The sequence below is a fragment of the Struthio camelus genome, chromosome 6 (assembly GCF_040807025.1).
Source record: "Struthio camelus isolate bStrCam1 chromosome 6, bStrCam1.hap1, whole genome shotgun sequence".
NCBI lineage: Eukaryota > Metazoa > Chordata > Aves > Struthioniformes > Struthionidae > Struthio > Struthio camelus.
This window is the reverse complement of record NC_090947.1, coordinates 23,809,048-23,828,317: the sequence shown is the minus strand read 5'-3', so window position 1 is coordinate 23,828,317 and position 19,270 is coordinate 23,809,048. Positions and strand designations below refer to the sequence as shown.

Here is a 19,270-nt window from a genome sequence, read left to right as displayed (position 1 = left end):
CAGCTCTACGGGCCAACTCAGAAGGAAACTGGCAACCAGGCTTTGCATTTAAGACATCTTTTTCTCCACTTCCTTTGGAGCGGAGCAGTGGAGGCCGACCGCTGAGCAGCCCCCGCTCCCCGTCACGCAGGGAGCCGCGAGGAAGGCCCGAGGCCCAGCCGCCACGGCCGCCGAGCCGGCCGCCAGGCGGGGCGGGAAACTGCGCTTCCCGGCATGCATTGCTTCGACCACGGCGCGCCAGGGAACTACAAGCCCCAGGATGCCTCGCGGCAGCGCGTTGGCCGCGTTCCGTGCCCCAAACCCCCTTCGGGGGGTAACGGGCCTCCACGACCGACTAAGAGGAGTCTTAGAACATTCCGATACAAATCAGGTACTGAGATTAAACACATTTTTGAAGGCTAAACAGCAAGATTTAGCTGGCTCAGCGCTCCACATATTTAAGAATAGACAGGATTAAACACTGACAGCAGTCTACTGCTGTCAGCTCTATCTGTGCGGTACCATTTAATAACTGCATTTCATCAAGCACTTACCAGCAATATTACAGACTCTCAGTGCAGCTAAAATGTAACTACATGTAGAAACGTACATCTAGGTACCATGCTGCAGGCACTCTTTAAAAATTGTTTAAATTATTTAAAATGAATGAATCGAGAGCTATCCTCTTAAAACAATTCCACAGAAGCAGTTCTATGTTATTTTCATTTTCCAAGTTTGCATTTACAAGCATGTTTAAATGTGTTCACCTTTTTAAAAGCTCAGCATGAGGTAGAGTTTTGCCAGCCTATAATCAGCTGAAGACCTACCCTCAACTCCAGAAGCCAAGTGTTGAATCATAAGCAAACACTGCATAATTAGGCCTCATTAGGCCTCACTTACCACTACATAAATTCATCATACAAAGGCTCACCTAGAGTATTTTTGTGAAGAGCTATGAACATTTACCAGCATTCACACGGAGCTGCAAACACTGGTAGCATCAGTTCTCCCACCAAGGCACAGTGGGGGCTGGCAGCGGCTCCCTGTGGCAGCAGGGCAGCCCTAGGCATCAGGCACCTCTGCGGGGACAGGCATTGGCCCACAGGCCAGGTCAGGGTCCAGGTCAGCAGGGTAAAGCTGGAGACGGGCTCTGCTACGGCATCACTAAGGCAGAGACTGCCTGGGCGAAATGGGGTCAGGAGGCCTAGGCAGGACATGGGGGCATCCCAGGTGAGGCTGCTCAGGGCTGTTAAGGCCTATTAGTGCACTCAGCCTCCTGAAATGTAGTCTACTAGCAAGATACTGGTGTGAGCTCAAGGAGTCTAATGTATAGTTTTTAAATGCTTAAAAAAATCCATATGCCAAAGATGCAAGTTCTGACATTTATACAAATTTAGAATTCTACCAGCAAAAATGCATAATTGCTCATAAGATAAATGTTGGTCTTGTTATAACACTATAAAATATCACCTATCTGAAAGACAAAATCTATTCCCAATATTAAAAGGATCACAACGTTAGATCTGTATGGAACTTGGCCTTTTCTGCCAAATCTTTATGGTTTTCATTTGCAAAATATTGTGTACTATGTACAGCAACATGCTTTAACTTGCTAAGCATACTTCCAGCACAGTCTAATTCCTTTTTGCAATTGTTAGGCAATGTCTTCCCCAAATGCGTTAGGTGGGATTAAAGCATTTGCTTTTTATTGCAAGTTTATTGCTTTTTATTGCATAATACATGGGCTTTCCATTCCTAAAAATGTAATTACTATATTAAAAAAGGAATAGTGTAAGCAGAATCTGGTATTGCTAATTACAGTTATCATGCTGTTGAATTAAGGTAAGTGGAAGAAAATAGTTCTGCAAAGCATACTTTACAATAAGAAGCAATTGACATGCAACTGCAAGCTCAAAATAATTACCTGTCTAAGTACTTTTTTTGTTGGTGCCAACATAGCAAATCAAATCTTTAAGATTTCATTTTGTTTTTATTTGATGGATACTCTAGATCTAGTTAAATATTCATTATTTATTATCAAATGTTCAGTCAAATTACTCGGCACCTTAAAAATGTATTTGTACTGTTGTATTTATAACCTTTTATACTCTTGTTAGGCTGAATGCCACAAATACTTTTGAAAATGACTGTTACTCATGTATACATGTGTTTACATACTGAGATCCTAAGGCAGAAAATATTTCTTACTGAGGGAAACTAAAAATCAAAGGAAAACTACTATAATTAAAAAAAAAAGTAAATATCTTCAAAACAAAAGCTAGTGACATTGATATTACACCCAAGCCTATTATGAAAATTTACTTACCACCGAAATGCTCAGAGTGACCTTTTGGGTATGCTGTATAGAGACACAATGGGAAAGTACTGAAGACAGCCTTGTCTCTTGTATCCTCTTCAGAGTTATAAGTTGTCTGGCTATACTTCCTGCAAAATGTTATAGAAGGAGGAAATGGAGAACAAGGTTCGCACTAGCTACAAAGGAGGAGGCCATGTTTACCACGCTAGTCACAAAAAATCTGCTGGAAGTCATTAAAATCTGCTGGGAGTTCCACAAAGAGCAACGTTTCGACATCAGAGACCTCGCTTGCAGCGTTTTCTGAGACATTATGTTTAGAAGTAAACAAAATAAAGCTGATTTGCTTTGATCAGCTCTTTCAGACTTCCTACTCAAGTTTTGTACCTAAAAGCAAAGATAAAATCCTGGCCTTACTGCAATCAGGGGAGTTCCGCCACTAACTTCACTTAGGCCAAGAGCTCATGATAGGTTTTTATAGGTATGTTCCATTAAGACATAATTTTTCATATAGAACAATCCGCTTTTGTCACACAACATATGTCCATATTTAAAAATTTAAAAGTTCCAGCCACAACAGTTGGCAAATAAAAGATAATTTCTCAAGACTTACTGTACTTACTCAGCTGACTATTCAGCCTGAAGTATACTTTGCAGTCAAAAGGTAAAATACAGGTTTCCATGTTATCTTTCTTCATATACAGTCTTCAGTAGTTAGTTTTGATTTTTTTTAATTTTCACATTCAATTACTTTGAGTATTTCATCAACTCTTTTTCCTAAAATTCATAGATGTAATACAACCTATGGGACTGTGACTCACATTCTTTATAACATTGCTCTTTAATATCAGGATGCAAAATATTGTAAAAGGTATACTGTCATTACTAGTCCAAGTCATGTGGCTTTCTTTTTCTCTCTGGGCACTTTGGTCATGTACTTACATGTATTGTATAACGATACAAATGCTGTTGGAATACCATTACAGCATGATACATACAGGTTAAATGGTCAAGACTGTCCTGAGGCAATGAAACACTAGAAGAAGATTTTGTGAAATGCAGGTATTTTTAACAGTTCACAGTAGATAAGATATGTGCATTATTCACATTGAAGTATCAAAAAAAAAATGGAAACATTTCAGAGGCATTTTATCAAATTATTTAGGAGTAAAATCTACTACCAGAGCAGAAGAAAATCAGAGGCATGTTCTGTCTGCTTCATACTGCTCCCAAAACCCAGCATCCCTGATTGTAGATTACTCCTTTAGCACATGGAAATATTCAGACGGTATTTTGCCAACTATGCTGCCTCGCTGCTACTCCTGTCTGCAGTCCTTTTGCAGATTTATCAGGCACCTGAAGAAGGACCAGTCAGGGTAATGTCAGATTCTAATGATGTGATACCCAGCTAGAAGACATTAGTTAATCCAGTTTAACAGAAATGATCTAGGGGTTCTCAGAAATGTACTGAATTTTGCTAACCTGTGGATTAATCAGTTACAGAGCCAGAGGAATCTGTAAGAGATGTACACACAGACAGATGGGTGGGACAGACGAAGGACAGATAGCCAGAACAATAAGTACTGAAGAGTCAAGTTTGCTGCTACTTCTGCCCATTGGGAAGTGGTAGTGAAGGCTGCTGCTGCTACAAGAAGTCACTCTACCCAACAGCAACTGGCATCTCCAAGCCCCAGCTCTTCCTTCAGTGTCCCTTCAAAGTGGTCTTGCAACCTCATGTAGCTCTGAAGCTTTCACCACCTATACAGTGGTAATGGCAGCAACAAAGGAGGGCAATATCTCTTCTGCTTCCCTTTTGAATAGTGCTTAAACACACTTGAGGAAATAATGCCTCTTTCTTCATCGTGTTTCTCCTCACAGTTCTAAAATGATAAGGAATTCCTTTTGATTGACCCTAGTCTATTTAGCTGTGTTTTTAAATACACCTTATATACCTCTTATTCTTAGAAAAAGCTGTTAGGCCTCGTTTCACAGGTTGAAATATTGAGATTAGAAATCTGAGAACTCTTGGATTTCAAAAACTAATGGAAAAAATCAACAATAATATCTCTGACCTAAGCCTCAGTGGGTGCAAGTGTAACATAGCCTTTATATTCATTTCAAGCTTCAACTCCTGCAGAGATTACCAGTCTTAATGCCAGCTACTACCATTTTGTTGGAAGTATATGTGAGCTTAGGTAGCTGGGCCCCACTTAGCTGACTAAGTAAAATATGTAAGTGTGTAGTGTCATCTCCCAGAGATGTCAAAGATATATAGATAAGTTTAGATACCAGGGAAAAGAGATGTAATTGCATGCTTGAGCATCCAAAGTATAGATTCTTCAAGATAAAATATGAAGCTTTTTAAATTTTTTTACAAAAAATAACTGGATTGGGTGCTCATCAAATTCTAGCAGTAACTTTATAACACTTAAATAAGAGCATAAATGTTCCTAATAATCGCTTTTAAGACACTTATTCCTTTTAAAAATATATATGGTGAAATATATACTGTGTAAAATGCCATGAAAAATGTTAAATACTCACTTGGTGCTAATTTATGTTAAAGTTTGTAGTATATAAGACAAGAAAGCTTACTGTTAGCTTTTACTTTTAAGATTTACCTCAGAAGCATCAATGGCACCCATTGGCATTAAATTGACATCATTTAGGTTTTGATGAACTGCCATCATAAGCAAAGTGCAAGCATTGAGAACAGTACAACCTCAGGAGTCTGCAAGTCTAGAAGCGAACTGTAAGGTATGTCACATACCTGGAATTCTGGACAGAATAATACCATGCATCCTACGCAGTCAGCTATAAAACTGTGGAGGCCCCACTAAGCTTTCAAAGTTGCACCTGGCCAAAAAAAAATTTGTCCTAAGGGTAAACATCATTCATTAATAGAAGAAAACACCCTGAAGCCAAGAGCGTGCTGCTAAACATACAAGCAAAACAGTTATTTAATTAAGAAATTATTTGCCAGCTATGTTTTCAGGTAGGAATTAGCAATGAAAATGAAAGGATGACAATGTTTTGCTTCTGAAAGGCGCAAAATCTCAATCATAGTTAACATGCTTTTTCTTGCTAGAATTACATTTTTTTCTCAATAAGATTTAGGGGCTATGTGAGATTTATTATATCTATTTCAGTTAAACACTGTATTATTTTATTCCCTAAAGGGCAAAAGATTGCATTTTCATTCCTCACCCTTAACTAAAAACTACATATGTCAGTATAAGCATAGGAAAATAAAAGTGGATGAATAGAAATAACCATGACTCTTACAACCTTGAGCCTTGAAACAATATTATTTCTGAGGTGTAACTGTGTAGCACAGATAGCTATATCTGAGCAGGTTTTAGCTTGGGTGAAGAGGAGCAGCCAACACAGCATAGAGAGGTGCACTTCAGCCATCCTAGTTCACTGATTTAGCACTAACTACTGGTAAAGATGAAGACTATAAAACAGAGTTAGAACCACAGCAAGTGGCTTCTGCAGTCAGCTGTCTCACACCAATTTTTCTCACCTATTTAATTTGGAGCCACAGCTGCTTCCTTTTCCTAGAGCCCTCGTGGTCTCCTTGGCTGTAACTGTCATGTGGGAAGTGGGCTGAGCTGGTGGAAGGAAAGGAGGACAGGGGTTAGCGCTGGGTCCTTTTGGAGTGCATGCAGGTGGAAAAAGATGGGCCCACAAAATAATGATTATATGTTTCTGTGGAAACCTTTTTGTTTAATATGCTTGTTCCTAATGCAAAAGCTTGCTGAGGATGTTTGAGTTTGAAAAATTGGTGACAAGCTGCCATCACTGGTAGTAGAGATAGCCCTCAGGATCCATAGCCACCTAACTTAGGTTTCGATGGCATCTTAGGTTTAAGAGGTTTAGGCTATCACTCACTTGTGGAGGAACTTCTGGGACTGAGCACATGCAAAAATCAGGCAGTTTGTATGGTATCTGGTAGTGCATAGAATTCATCTAGGCATCACATACTTTAAGAAATCTCCCAAACCTAACCACACAAACCTTGTTACCATTTCATGGCTAGCAATGCATACCAGTGTGATAGTTCACCATAGGAATAGACTTCTGCCTCCAGAATTCTTAAGAAGAAAAGCAAAATGGAAATGTGGATAGCGATTATTCATATGCTGTGGAGCAGAAACAAGCCTCTTCCATTTTCACTGTGCTGTGTGCCAGAATCTCTGTCTTACAATTTTTGAAAGGGTGGGTGAGCCACTTAGTCAATCCTGGAGAAACTACGTACTGCTTTCTGACTGGTCTCTCTTCTTTGACTTCTTCATCCTGGGCAATCCCACCAGCAACTGGAATTTCCACTGGCGCAGTCCATGGGACAGTAAAAATCCCTCTACTGCAGCGATAACAGGAATCCCTCATTATGGGGAGATTCATTTAGGTCGGAAAGGCATCCTACAGACATGAACCACTGTGACAATGTTGAAAACATGACAGCCAGTACTGAAAGCTGCCTTGCCAAATTGTGACAGATGTGCAGAAGGATGGGGGTGAAAGGTGTATGGTGGTGATGGGAGAGCAGAGTGAACATGACTGGACGGGTGGTAGGAAGGTGTTCTGGGGTGAGAATAGGACAGTGGTATACATGTGCCAATATGGACAGGGATTTATGTGTGGGGATGACTGTGGGGAAAGTGAACCCAGGTTGCATGCGTGTAGTCTGGAGAGGAGGAGAAGAGTGGGTGGGTAGCTAGAAGGGGGAGTGAGGAGTACTGTTCTTCCCCTTTCTCCATGCCTCTCTCTGCTGGCGCCTCCTGACACTTGACACCGATTCCCACAGGAGCTTGCAGCCTTGCTTCTCCCTCCTTTCCTCACGGAGCAGCCAGCACAGGGAGGACAACTGTGCTGCCAGGGAGCCCAGGGAAGCGTCCTCCATCTCCGCAGAGCCTCTTGCTTCGGAGCAGCAAGGTAAGGACCCCGCTGTCCCCTCTCTGTCCACAGCCACCAGAACTCCTGCCCTAAACTAGCCAGAGCTGAGAAGCCTTGCAGAAACGGCTGTGTTAGGCAGCTCTCCAAGAGATGCTCAGAGAGAGCACAGTCGTGGCAGGTTTGTTCTTGCCACTGAGCTGCCCTTTTTACATGCTGTGTCTACCTGGGAATAGCTTGCAGGGAGCGGACAGTGAAACAGAAGCGGGGCAGGATGAACTTGTTGGTACCTGAGCAGCCCATGAGCTCCAGACATACCTGGGAGCCCAGGACAAATAGCTCAGTCGCTGCAGAAGGAACAAGTCTTGCCTATAGGGATCTGCCGAACCTGGGCTCAGCACTCTGTGCTCGCATGTCCCCAGGGTCTCACAGCACATGCATTCATGCCTGGACAGCACCCTTGGGCCATAACCATTCTTCTGTAGGACAGCCAAGGATAAGGGACTTGTCACGAGGTGGGAGAAGGAGGCACATCCCTCACTTCTTAAGTAGAGTACTACAGGGGAAACAAACTCAGGTCTGCCTCCGTGCTTCCTTCTCCTTTCCCAGCCAGCTGTGAGCAAAGCAGTTTTAAAACAACACCTCTGTGAATTTCTTTTGGGATTCAGCTGCTTCCATACGGGCACAGCCCTGGCTAAGCTGTCTGAGAAGTGTTGGTTGGACAAACAATGCCAGACAGCAAGAGAGAACTGTTTGTAAAATGGCTGTCTCCAGTCTCTTAGGTGCTAGACCTATACGCACTATGCCTGAAAAACACTCCAACATGTCTCTATTTATTATTTATTACATATTTTGGAGAAGCCCTTATCAAAACAAAACAAAAACAGCTCTTTTTTTAGGGATTATATTTTAAAATACAGCGAATTACACAACCTGTCAGAGAAGCAAAGCTGACCGATGCTTTATTGTCCTTGTACTGCAAAGTCATGTATTGTTCTATTTTGTGTTGTTCAGGGAACAAAAAACAAACAATGTTCTTCAGATTCTGGTGGCTTTTGTGGATACTTGAACATCATGAGTTTTTAGCACAAAATCTCAGGGAAGGAAAAAGATACGGATTGAGAAGACCAAAACCTAAACATATTCTGTCAAATACAGTAGAAAAATATCCCAGCCAAAGTGATCAAGGTGAATATTTCTATTTTAAAACAGGTTTGGGTTTTTCTTCCTTGATTCATTTATTCAGATTCTGGACTACATGGCTAACTTGCACTCTAAGATACTGCTTATGTTCAGCAAGACTTGCCTCTTCCTACATTTTCCCTTGCCTTATTTTTGCACTTTCATCTTTTTCTTCTCTTCCTCTCCCTCCCCTCTTTGTGTATTTCAGAAGAGTCCTTTATTACTTGTGGGGTCTTTTTGTTGGCTGGTCGCCTGTTACTGTCACTGCAAGAATAATAGCCCATATAACTTTATTTGTATAGAAGTAATATCATCAGTAGTTCAGGAATAACATTCTCCAATGTACACTAGTGCAGATCTTGCTCTTGGAAATTTATATGTCACTGGATGTAAGTGTCAGTGACAGGGACAAAATCTAGCTCTATCAACTCCCATTCTAGCGTCTTACTCAATAAGACTCATCTTCCTGTAGATTACTCCCACCTTCACAGTCCCCATCCCGGTAGGATATTCAGTGAAATACCAGGCAAGAGGACAGAATGAATTCCTCATTTCATGAAATTATCTCACCTTTAGGAGTCTCTTATTCCCTGGGGCATCTGCTCTGGAGGAACTTCCTCAGCCTGTATATGCCCTACCTTCAGCAGGGACTCACACAGATGTTTTCTAAAACTTCAGCCATTGCACTCCCACTTTTGAATCCTAAAATACATATAAGGGTAGAATGAGATTTAGTATGAAGTCACTCAACTCACTTACCTACCTATTTATTCTAGATGAAGACTGCATTCTGGAAATAGCTTTTTTACTGGACAGCTCTGAAAGTGCTAAGGACTATAATCACGAACAACAGAAAAAATTTGTATTGGAAACAGTCGATAGAATGAAAGGTTTGCAGCTTAGTTCTGGACGTAGTCTCAGCTGGAGGATGGCCTTACTCCAGTACAGCAGCACTGTTTTCATAGAGCAAACTTTCCGTGACTGGAAAGGTCCTGAAGCATTCAAATCCCACATTGCTCCCATCACCTACATAGGTCATGGCACCTACACAACTTACGCTATAACTAACCTCACACAGCTCTACATGACTGAAGGGACTCCGGGCAGTGTGAAAGTAACTATGCTCTTCACTGATGGAGTAGACCATCCAAGAAACCCAGATATCTTTGCAGCTACAGCTGATGCTAAACACCAAGGAATTGTGTTCTTCACAATGGGAATGACCAGAGTAGCTGAGGAGGTTGGCAATGCTGCCAAGCTCCGGCTCCTGGCCAGCGTCCCAGCAACCAGGTTCGTTTTCAACCTCCAGGACAAAGGAACTGTGGAGAAGGTTCTCAAAGAAATGGTATGTATGGAGAAAGGTTTGGAAATTATTTAGAGTAATACAGGTAAAAAAAACTGTCTTAATCCCAATATTGTTAAATGCTAATGCTATTAAGCGCTGAAGTCCACGTATTAATAAAACCACTGTGCTAAAGCACTGGTTTCTTTTCTCTCCCTTTTCCACCCTGCAGATCTTGCCAACCAAAATATTGAAGCTGAGAACGGAATTTGAGTCAGATCTGTTGGGAAGTTATTTTTATCTGTTTTATTCCTCTAAGAAAGATATTTTAAAGCTCCTTTCTTAAAAGAAGCATTATTTAACACCCTAGTGCTTCCATCTGCGGCAAGTAAGGAATGCAACATTAGCCCTTGTACCAAAAAAGATGCAGGTCTTGCAGAAGTAAAAATAGATTTGTAGACATTAAAGGACATATGTCTATTTAGATCAAGTCTGAACTTGGTCACAGATATCTTTAAATTGCCATGGAAAATCTACCACATAATGGGGAAGAAAGGTGTAAGTTGGGCTGGAAGTTGTGTGTGCCTCTTTTCAGCATGTGACCTTGATTTAAAAAACATTCCCTGCCAATCAAGGAGAATAAAGCTATCCCCTAACCTAGGCTACTATATATCTGGTGACACAAGTTGTAGATAAAGTCCTGATTTGACCATGTACAGAGAGAATATGAGCAATGACCAGGAGACTTTTGCAGTGAAACTGACACCTGAGCCATCTCAAACACAACAGCATGTATACAATCTGGCTGTCCTGTCTGCCTGTCACTTTAACAGCGTGCTCCTCTACACTGGTTTGGCTGCCTATCAGCCTTCCCATCTTCTCTGCTATTATTATTCCTTTCTATATCACAACAATCGCCTCTCAAGTGACCAAGGACACTTTATTTTACCTGTTTATTTTACCTGTTCCTAACTGGCAGCCATCATCAGGTGCTTTCTTTTAAAAATGACGCTGCTATCTGCTTCAAATAATTGTTTGTAAACTGCCATAATTAAATGGATTAGAGACACGTGTACTGCATACAATCATCAAAGCATGTATGTCTTGTCAGAGGCTGCACCAGTTGTGAAAGGTAAGAGGAATGTATTACATGTGGGTGTTTCAGCTGTACAGATCTTATTTTAAAAAAGGCTAACTTGATGGTTATTACTTCATATGATCAAAGGGAAATATGCTCAAGGTTGAAACTTTTCTAAGGTGTTCTCATTGTTCTCATTTTGTGTTTGCCTAACAGTATGCATAGAAGATCATCTGATTTTCTTAAGTGCAGAGTATGCATCATTCATTCTTCCAAGGGTGCATATATTATTCAGCACTTTGGAAAAAGTATTGTTCTTGGGTGTATTGGTCCTATCTGCCTAGCTAACTATGTTGTCTTAGCTCTGTTTACCATCGTAAATTTATCAAATTGTGGCTAGACAAGGAGAATCAGTGAGTTGTGTCAACCATCTGTAATAGGAATTGAAATGATTGAAATTATTGTTTGGAATGGAGAGATTGGTATAAATGTTTTCAGAAATTAAAGCTTAATTAATATTAATTAATATTTTAATTAATTTAATTAACTAGCTGCTGAAACAAATAATTGTAACACCTTTCAGTGCTCTTCCTGTAGAGCAGGATCATGACCTTATGTTTCTAATGTTGTTTTCAATATCTGTCTTCACAGGAAGATCTGGCTGAAGAAGAGGTAAGTATTTGGGGGGGGGGGGTACAAACCCACTGCTTAACATGTTCTTATGGACATAGACTACTCTATGGAAACAAAATTCAAGGAAACTGATAGCTCAGGGAGTTATTAATATATTCAATTCAGCGGGATGGCCCACAAGTCAAACTATATGCTGTTGTATTTGCAGGACAGAGCTTTAATTTGCCATTCTAATTTCATTTACTTTTCCTCATGATTCTCAAACCTGAAAAAGAACAACGTGAGTAATCAGGCTGTCAAGAATTTGCTGATATGTCTCAGAAAGTCATCTAACAGACTCAGAGAACAAGAAAACAAGGCACTGAGTTGAATGTGGTGCAGTTCTAGCCTTAAATGCTCTTCCTATATAAAAGAGCTAAAAAAGGGGAGAAACTGGAACTAAGTTCCATACTTTCCCATATCTCCACAATGTGTCACCCTTACTGCAGCCATTCTAAGTCTGCCTGCCATTTTTGGGGACGAAAGTTTACTCTTCTTTTAGAGATCTCAGGCCTACTTAACGTATGATCACTTCAGGTAGAGGCCATTTTGATGAACAGCTCAAGGAAACTACTAAGAAGTATGAATGTCTGCAGAACTGAAGCATTTTGATTTTCACTCATTTCCACTGGCATGTTGATTTTTCTCTGTCAGAATAAATCCTGAAGTAATATGATATTCAGGGTTGTCCTTGGAAGACATATTACAATAACTGGGACATTCAGGTAACAGTGATGTTTAAACTCTTCATTTCTAGAAGTCTTCCAGTTGAGTGGAGGTTTACTAAAGAAAGAATATAACCAAAAATAAAAACAACATTCCCCATTCCTCCTCCAAAAACAACCCCAGAGCCTGTACAGTCTTTGTGTTATGCAGTGGTTTTCAAGTTTCAAAAAAATCTTAGTATAACAGCATAACTACACACAATCATTATGTCTCACTGGGACACATGGCTGTATAGATAAAAGAGAAGAAAAACTAGAAACTACTAAAATGAATTGCATTCACTAGATAAAAGTATACATGCATAAAAACTTTTGTTTATTGATCACACTAGGGCTAGGCCATAATTTATCCTGCATGCAGCAGAATAAAGTGGAATAAGGATATAAGATGTCTTTCTTACCCCCTTGTTCTGGTTATCTTTATAGTGACTAGTAGTAGGATCAGTATTCTACAATCACAGACACACAGCATATAATAAAGCGATGTCATGAGGAATTTGGAGGTAAAGCCATTATCAAGATGACTGAAATTTCAGGATTAGTATGATATGGATTTTTGGATGGAGTGTGGGAGGCCATATTCCTGATAAGTGATAAATTGACACTAAAAAGATTTCTGTAAAATGTGTAAACGTAACTGACTGTACGACATTCCCTGACGCATTTGGAGTAGCCCTACAGGAACTTAAAAGCAATGTTGATGTTTTCTCTCTTTTCCATCAAAATGTGCTGATTTTAACTATTTTCATTCAAAGTGTTCTCAGGCCACTATATGTAACTGTGAGAAAGGGGAAAGAGGTCTTCCTGGCCCTGCTGTAAGTCGCTGTCATTTCTCTTTTTCATTTTCATTGATGATTGCTATACAGTATAAGCCAAGATTTATTTCATTGTTGACATTTTTCAGGAAATTACCTGAACCTAAATCTTGAGAAATAAAAGTTAAAGCTTCAATACATATTCCTCAGTTGTTACATTGCATAGAAAAGTCAGGGCAATAGGAAATGCACAGAGAGAACTGAGACTGCAATGAGACATTCCCTCTGAAAAAAAGAACAGTATGGTTTATGATCTGGTGAGGCCATCCCTTTAGCCATGGCAGTTGAAAAGGCAGGAAGGAGCAACTTCCCTGTACAGAACAGTAATACACCTTTTCCAATCAGGCAACCGGACCACATGGATCTAACTAGCCCCAACTTAGAAGCAGTAATAGCTGAGATGCTCTCTGAAAGCAAGAGACAGCAAGAGGGTGGGAAATTAGGAACAGCCAATCGAGACAAGAAAGGACTTGTAAAGAGGGTAAAATAGGCTGTTTTCTTTCAGAATAGCCTTACAACTACAAGCCCTGAGCAAATCTAAAGGATTGCTTCATACAAGGCTTGGTGATCTAAACTTTAGAGTTTATGTTTCAAAAAGGACTCTTGGAGTGGAACAGTCTGATATTGTATCCCTAATGTTAAACTAGGGCACCTCTGCACCTTGCAGACCTTGCTTGCCCGCGGTTGGAGGGACAGTGTCAGTTTGAAACAGAACCCTGCAGATCTGCCCATTCTCAGGTTTGACCTGCTCTAAACAGATATACATGCTTGTATTACCCTGCACAATACAGCACATTTTAATTTAATTGAACGTGCATTCATTTGTGTGCACAGAGTCATTTCATTTAGATATTATATATATATATTATATATCTATATCTATATCTATAGATATATAGATATAATTATATATTATATCTATAATTATATATTATAATTTATAATTAGATGTCTTTACTTGGAGAATGCAAGTATCTCACACAAAAGCACACACCTAAGTGTTCAGAAAAAACTCATACTCATCTGACAACCTGGGTAGCTAGAAAAACATCTGATCATCTCTTTTCTTCTGAGGAGACCATAACTTTTTTTGGCCTAAATAACAAAGAGAAAGAGAAAACTAGTTGTCTATCTGAGCTGGTCCTGCTGCTCCCAGAAATTCTATTTCAAGGTTATAGTAATTACAGAGCTTTTTTAAAAATAAATCCACAGAAAGCAAATAACTAAATGTAAAAAGCATACTCTCTATATTGTCAAATAAAATTATTTGACTAACATATATTAAAAGAATTTTTTTGCTATTTCCAGGGTAAAAAGGGTCGCACTGGAGATGATGGAGCTCCAGGCCTGAAAGGAGCAAAGGTGATGTCATTTTTAAGATTCGGGAAAAACATTCAGTACTTTGTCAATACAGAAAGACTATCCTAATAGTGCCCTTGTAGGGGCATCTATGGATTTCTGAAATTTCATCTACACCTTTTTGCTGTAGTAAAGATTAAGATTCTTTACAAAGAAAATTCTTATATTTGACATATAGATTCATTAGAGTATAAAAAGACGGAGCTAGGATGTTTCCTATACTACATTCAGATATCTACTGAGATAAACAGGACAATACTACCTCTTCCTGATTTGACTAATTTTGATGTTGGATTATTCACAGGGGGAGCCAGGCCTTAATGGAATCCCAGGAAGAGATGGAATAGAGGTAAAAAAACCAAAACAAAACAAAAAACCCTCATTTTTCTCCAGTCAGCAGTGTTTATTTACTTTAAGGAAAAATACCATGTTTTTTACAACAACAACAACAACAAACTTTATAATAGCAAAGTATTTTTTTTAACCAGGTAACGATTCCAGGTAAGAACTAGAAGAACACAAAACATTACCATTGCTTAAAGAAAGGGAATAATTCCTACTTGTAAGAGCGATCTAAAAAGTACTCTCTGCTAATACAGAGTCCATCTTAAAAGTGGGAGAGGTCTGATATAATAATCTAAGAACAATACAGTAGCTGACACTCTGCCTGCCTTTCTATGGTTCAGTTTAAATGTTTCACTTGGCAAATAGAGACTTTATCTTCAAACAGGATGTAGCACCATGTTTCCTCATAGGAAGCAAAGTTTATAATCCCATCTTGAATGTTAGGGACCAGTGTGTAATAGTAAAAATACAGCTGAACAGAATACACATAGGACATAACTGCAGAATCAGCCCCTTAGTGCCTGATTCTGGATTCATCTGCACATTAATCATTCTACTCCATTTTTTCTTATTCATTCTGTATACCCTCCTCAGTCAGTACCTCCTTTTTAGTTAGTCATCCTTTTTTCCTGGCATCTTATTTTAGTATGCTTCCCACTAAGACAGAAATATTAACTGTAGTTGATCTGCTTTACATAATAAAAATCCCAGTCTAAAATGATACTTCCGTAAGATTTGTTTGCACGTATAACAGCATTTATCAGCTGTAGTATTTACAGTCATACTGCCATGTTTATCAGAATCCAGTTTTCTGCCTAACTGTTCAGTAGAACCTGAAATGCTGTTTTTCTAAAGAGAGTATGGGGTTACATATTGTTTAATAGCATAAATACTCACATGCTTACATCAGGGTGATATATCCTTACAACCTGTTTTGCTTTTTTATTTTTCCAGGGGAAATCTGGATATAAAGGAGAGAAGGTACTACTTTTAGTCAAAACTTCTGTTACATATTGATACTTTATGTTATTATTAGTATGTATATTGCCATAAATCTAGTGAATGCTAGTGATGAACAATGGCATCATCTTACCGGCTACACAAGCTCTAACTGAAAATGGGTCCCTTTCCCAATGAACTTCAGTACCATAGCTACAGTACATCATTTAGGTCACATGTTTCAATGAAAGCACCTAATGAATAGAGATGAAATGCTCAATATATCCCATAAATATTTATTACTATTTCTTTTAAGGGTGAAAGAGGTGAATGTGGAATCCCAGGGATAAAAGGAGACAGAGTAAGTAGCCACAAAGTTGTTATGCTTTCAGGAAACACTGTTAAACTACAGATAAACTACACTTGCCTGAATAATAACCATAGTGATAGATTTAAGGCAAATATTACTTCTCAGGTTGAAGGAGATAACAGCTCCCAGTTTTAAAAAAAGAAGTGAGTAAAGATACCATTTTCAGGAACTTTCTCAGCTCCTTCTATAATTTAATGTGATTTCTCTAAAAGCCTACTTAAAGCAATGGTAAAACTCTAGCTGACTTTCCTAGAAGCAGGAGAGGTCTCCAAGTAGCAAGCAGAGGGAATGAGCAGGGAAAATGAAATTAAGGTTTCTAATTCTAACACTAATCTTCAAGATTTGGTGTCTAATTGCTGTGAATATGTTGAATGAAACAAATGCAGAATTTTATCTGGGAGTTTCAGTCCTTAATATTTAACTCTGTTCATTCTTACTCTGCATTTTGATTACCACAGTCCATTTTAAAAGTATTTATTCAATACTTGCTGACTGCTGTGCTTCTCTTGATTTTTTTTATTTTAGTATAAAGATATCTAAATAACATCCCATGGTAAAAAGACAGTAAAAGTGGTTCTGACCACATTTAAGTATACATAAATGTACCCTTTTTTTTTTTCCACTTACCTTTCAGGGTCCTGAAGGACCAGTTGGCCCCCGAGGAACAAGAGGGCTACAGGTGAAAAAACCCAAACAAACAGGAAAAAAAACCCACTCCAACTGTACCTAGTTTCCTGGGGTTTAAAGCTCTGAAATCGTATCTGATCACAACTTTCATACAGTTCTTGAGCCGGTGAATTCAAAGCATCCAAAGCATACTTTCCTAAACTGCAACATTAACAAGAATTTGGAGCCTGAACAATTAAATCCTTCGTACAATTCATTCAGCCTCAAAGATCACAGCAAATACAGTTCAATTAAAAACAAAATCACTCATTTCCCATTCACAATGTTTAACTATCTTTTGTTATCTCACAGAAGAAGTACATGGAAGTACTTTCCTCTACTCTCTTTCCATCCCAATATTCTGATTGTAGGCCAAGACATTTAGCCCCTCAGAGACGTTTTGGTGATTCTTGACCGTACATAACCTTTTATTGTATTCAAATAAAAGGAGAGCCAAATTATCTTCCCTGCTGATCAAACCTGGGGAAGCTGAGTAGCTGGATCTATACAGTTATCTGAAAGCAGAGCTTGAATAATATTTAAAAGTGTTTGTAACTCAAAATTTCATGTAGACTACAGCAAATTAGAGATCATTTTTCAAACTGCCATTGTTCTGAAACTTGTAAAAGTCTCATTAAAACCACTTCTGTTTTAACAGGGTCCACAAGGACAAACTGGAGAAACAGGTCCTGAAGGCCTGCAAGGATCAAAGGCAAGAACTGCATTATTTCTCTTCCTTTTTAATGTTAAAGGGCATAAATATAGCTTCTCAACAATAATGCTTTTTTTTTTTTTAATACTCCATACCCTTCTCGTAGGGGATGTAGCCGAATGTTACATCGCTAGCAAATCATAGACTCTTCGTATCCTGAGGAAGTTATTCATTTGCTCTCGGTATTGGATTCAGGTCCAAATCTTATTCCATTCTTCTTTCATAAACACTTAAAATATGGCAGCATCATAGAATATTATTTAGCAGCAATGTAGTATCATATTTGTTCAGTTCTCAATTTAAAAATGTTTTTTCCCAAAGTGCCTAGCAAAAATTCTGCTTGGGATCTCAAACGTAAACGCTTCTCTTGAAACCATACATTCTCTAGAAGAATCCTAGGGCTGAAAATCACTAGTTCCACTGTTTACTCACACTCAGCAAAAGATATCTAAAAGTCACCAGGAGGAGTGCAATTCAGGACATAGTCTTGTAATGGGCCCTCTGAAGATGGGCCAAGGAGTTGCCTGCAAGATCATGTCCCCTTTGTAAACATCAATTTGTTTTTTTTTTGGTAAAACATATGATTTACATTTAATAAATCCTAAGGCTTTGCTGGGTTTACTTCTCATTTATACCATTGTAAATTCCAGGTATACCAATGGAGATGACTTGAGTCCTTCCGTGTGCACACGAGTTTCTATGCTGCCTTTTCTCTCTATAGTACTAGCTTAACAGGAAATACAAATATAATTGGATATACTGGGTATTAAAGACAATTATGGGAACTGTTAACTTCATTAAGAGACCACAATTACATTTTGCTTCTCAGAAAAAAATTGAAACTGAATAATTCAGTTAAGGCTAATGGGTTCTTCAGCTACCAAAAGGAATATTGTTGCTGAGAAAACTTCGAAAATGAATGCTACTACTTATTTTAAAATCAAGTATTGCATTAATTGTTAATGCAAAATACAATACCAATTTTAGATGATACCTAATCACCTCTAATTTGTAAAGAACATTATCTCTTTTGGTGCTGTTGCGCTGTATTTAGAGTGTATGAGAGCCTACTGAACAACAGTGAGGAATAGGCTACAGAAGTTAGATGTGAAAACCTGTCATATACCACATGAAACAATAATTGTTTCCATTTTTGTCTGGTATCACTTTGTATGGGAAATACCTATGCTCTTAATAAAAGGAATTTTGAAGCACTGAAAGAGGAAACAGATGAAGTGCTGTGTAAGGCAATTCCAGTGGGCTAAAATACGCAGGATATACAAAAAATGAACTTCAAAACCTATTCTCTTTCAACAAAATGAGTTGAACTGATTTTCCTAAACACCAGTTTATAAGCAGATTTGTTTCTTTTTTTATTTTTTGGAAAGGGTGAAAGAGGTCTCCCTGGGCCACCTGGCTTGCCTGGAGAGACTGGAATAGGACTGCCAGGCCCAAAGGTACAAGCAGCCATCATCTTCTATATTATATGTATTTTAGGATAAGAACAAAGAATGAGGTAGCTGAGATAATATACTTGATATTGATTATGAGAAACTTTAAGACCCCAAATGCTGTTTTTATGATACTGGAAAGGTATTTTGGATGTTGGTCAAAACTGAAAAAAGTACATTTTAAAGTATGTACTTTAAAGTACATTTTTACCATAGTTTTTACAGCTGACATAACTCAATCCAAGGAGTGTGTGGCTGAGTATTAATACATATACAGTCTTAAACAAAAATTGTCCTGTGAAAAATATGCTTGCTGGCTCGGATTACTGGCATAAAGAAAACAAACACTATGAGGGAAATGCTGACTTCTTGGAAGAGGACAATAACAGGTATATAATATACTTGGAATATACTGAGAATAATTAACCCTTTTGATTCAGCATTATCTTATCTCATATACAGAAGATGCTGTACCCTAATGCTGT

At 38.7% G+C, this 19,270-nt stretch overlaps 1 protein-coding gene across 5 annotated transcripts in view; it reads left to right on the top strand.

The window, feature by feature from the left end:
• Positions 1-266: 266 nt before the first annotated feature.
• Positions 267-19,270, top strand: part of LOC104138362 (collagen alpha-1(XXVIII) chain) — a 43,510-nt gene continuing 24,506 nt past the window's right edge. For 3 of the 5 annotated variants that reach the window (XM_009665938.2, XM_009665930.2, XM_009665918.2), the window contains exons 1-13: positions 267-370; positions 7,104-7,231; positions 8,204-8,377; positions 9,148-9,716; positions 11,383-11,403; positions 12,884-12,943; positions 14,252-14,305; positions 14,607-14,651; positions 15,602-15,628; positions 15,903-15,947; positions 16,591-16,635; positions 17,281-17,334; positions 18,723-18,791. In XM_009665938.2, the coding sequence (XP_009664233.1) occupies positions 8,221-8,377; positions 9,148-9,716; positions 11,383-11,403; positions 12,884-12,943; positions 14,252-14,305; positions 14,607-14,651; positions 15,602-15,628; positions 15,903-15,947; positions 16,591-16,635; positions 17,281-17,334; positions 18,723-18,791 (1,146 nt within the window). In that variant the 5' untranslated portion in view covers positions 267-370; positions 7,104-7,231; positions 8,204-8,220. Of the gene's footprint in view, positions 371-7,044; positions 7,232-8,203; positions 8,378-9,147; positions 9,733-11,382; positions 11,404-12,883; positions 12,944-14,251; positions 14,306-14,606; positions 14,652-15,601; positions 15,629-15,902; positions 15,948-16,590; positions 16,636-17,280; positions 17,335-18,722; positions 18,792-19,270 lie in introns of those variants that run through there. The other 2 variants (XM_068948676.1, XM_068948675.1) reach the window with 2 other exon arrangements.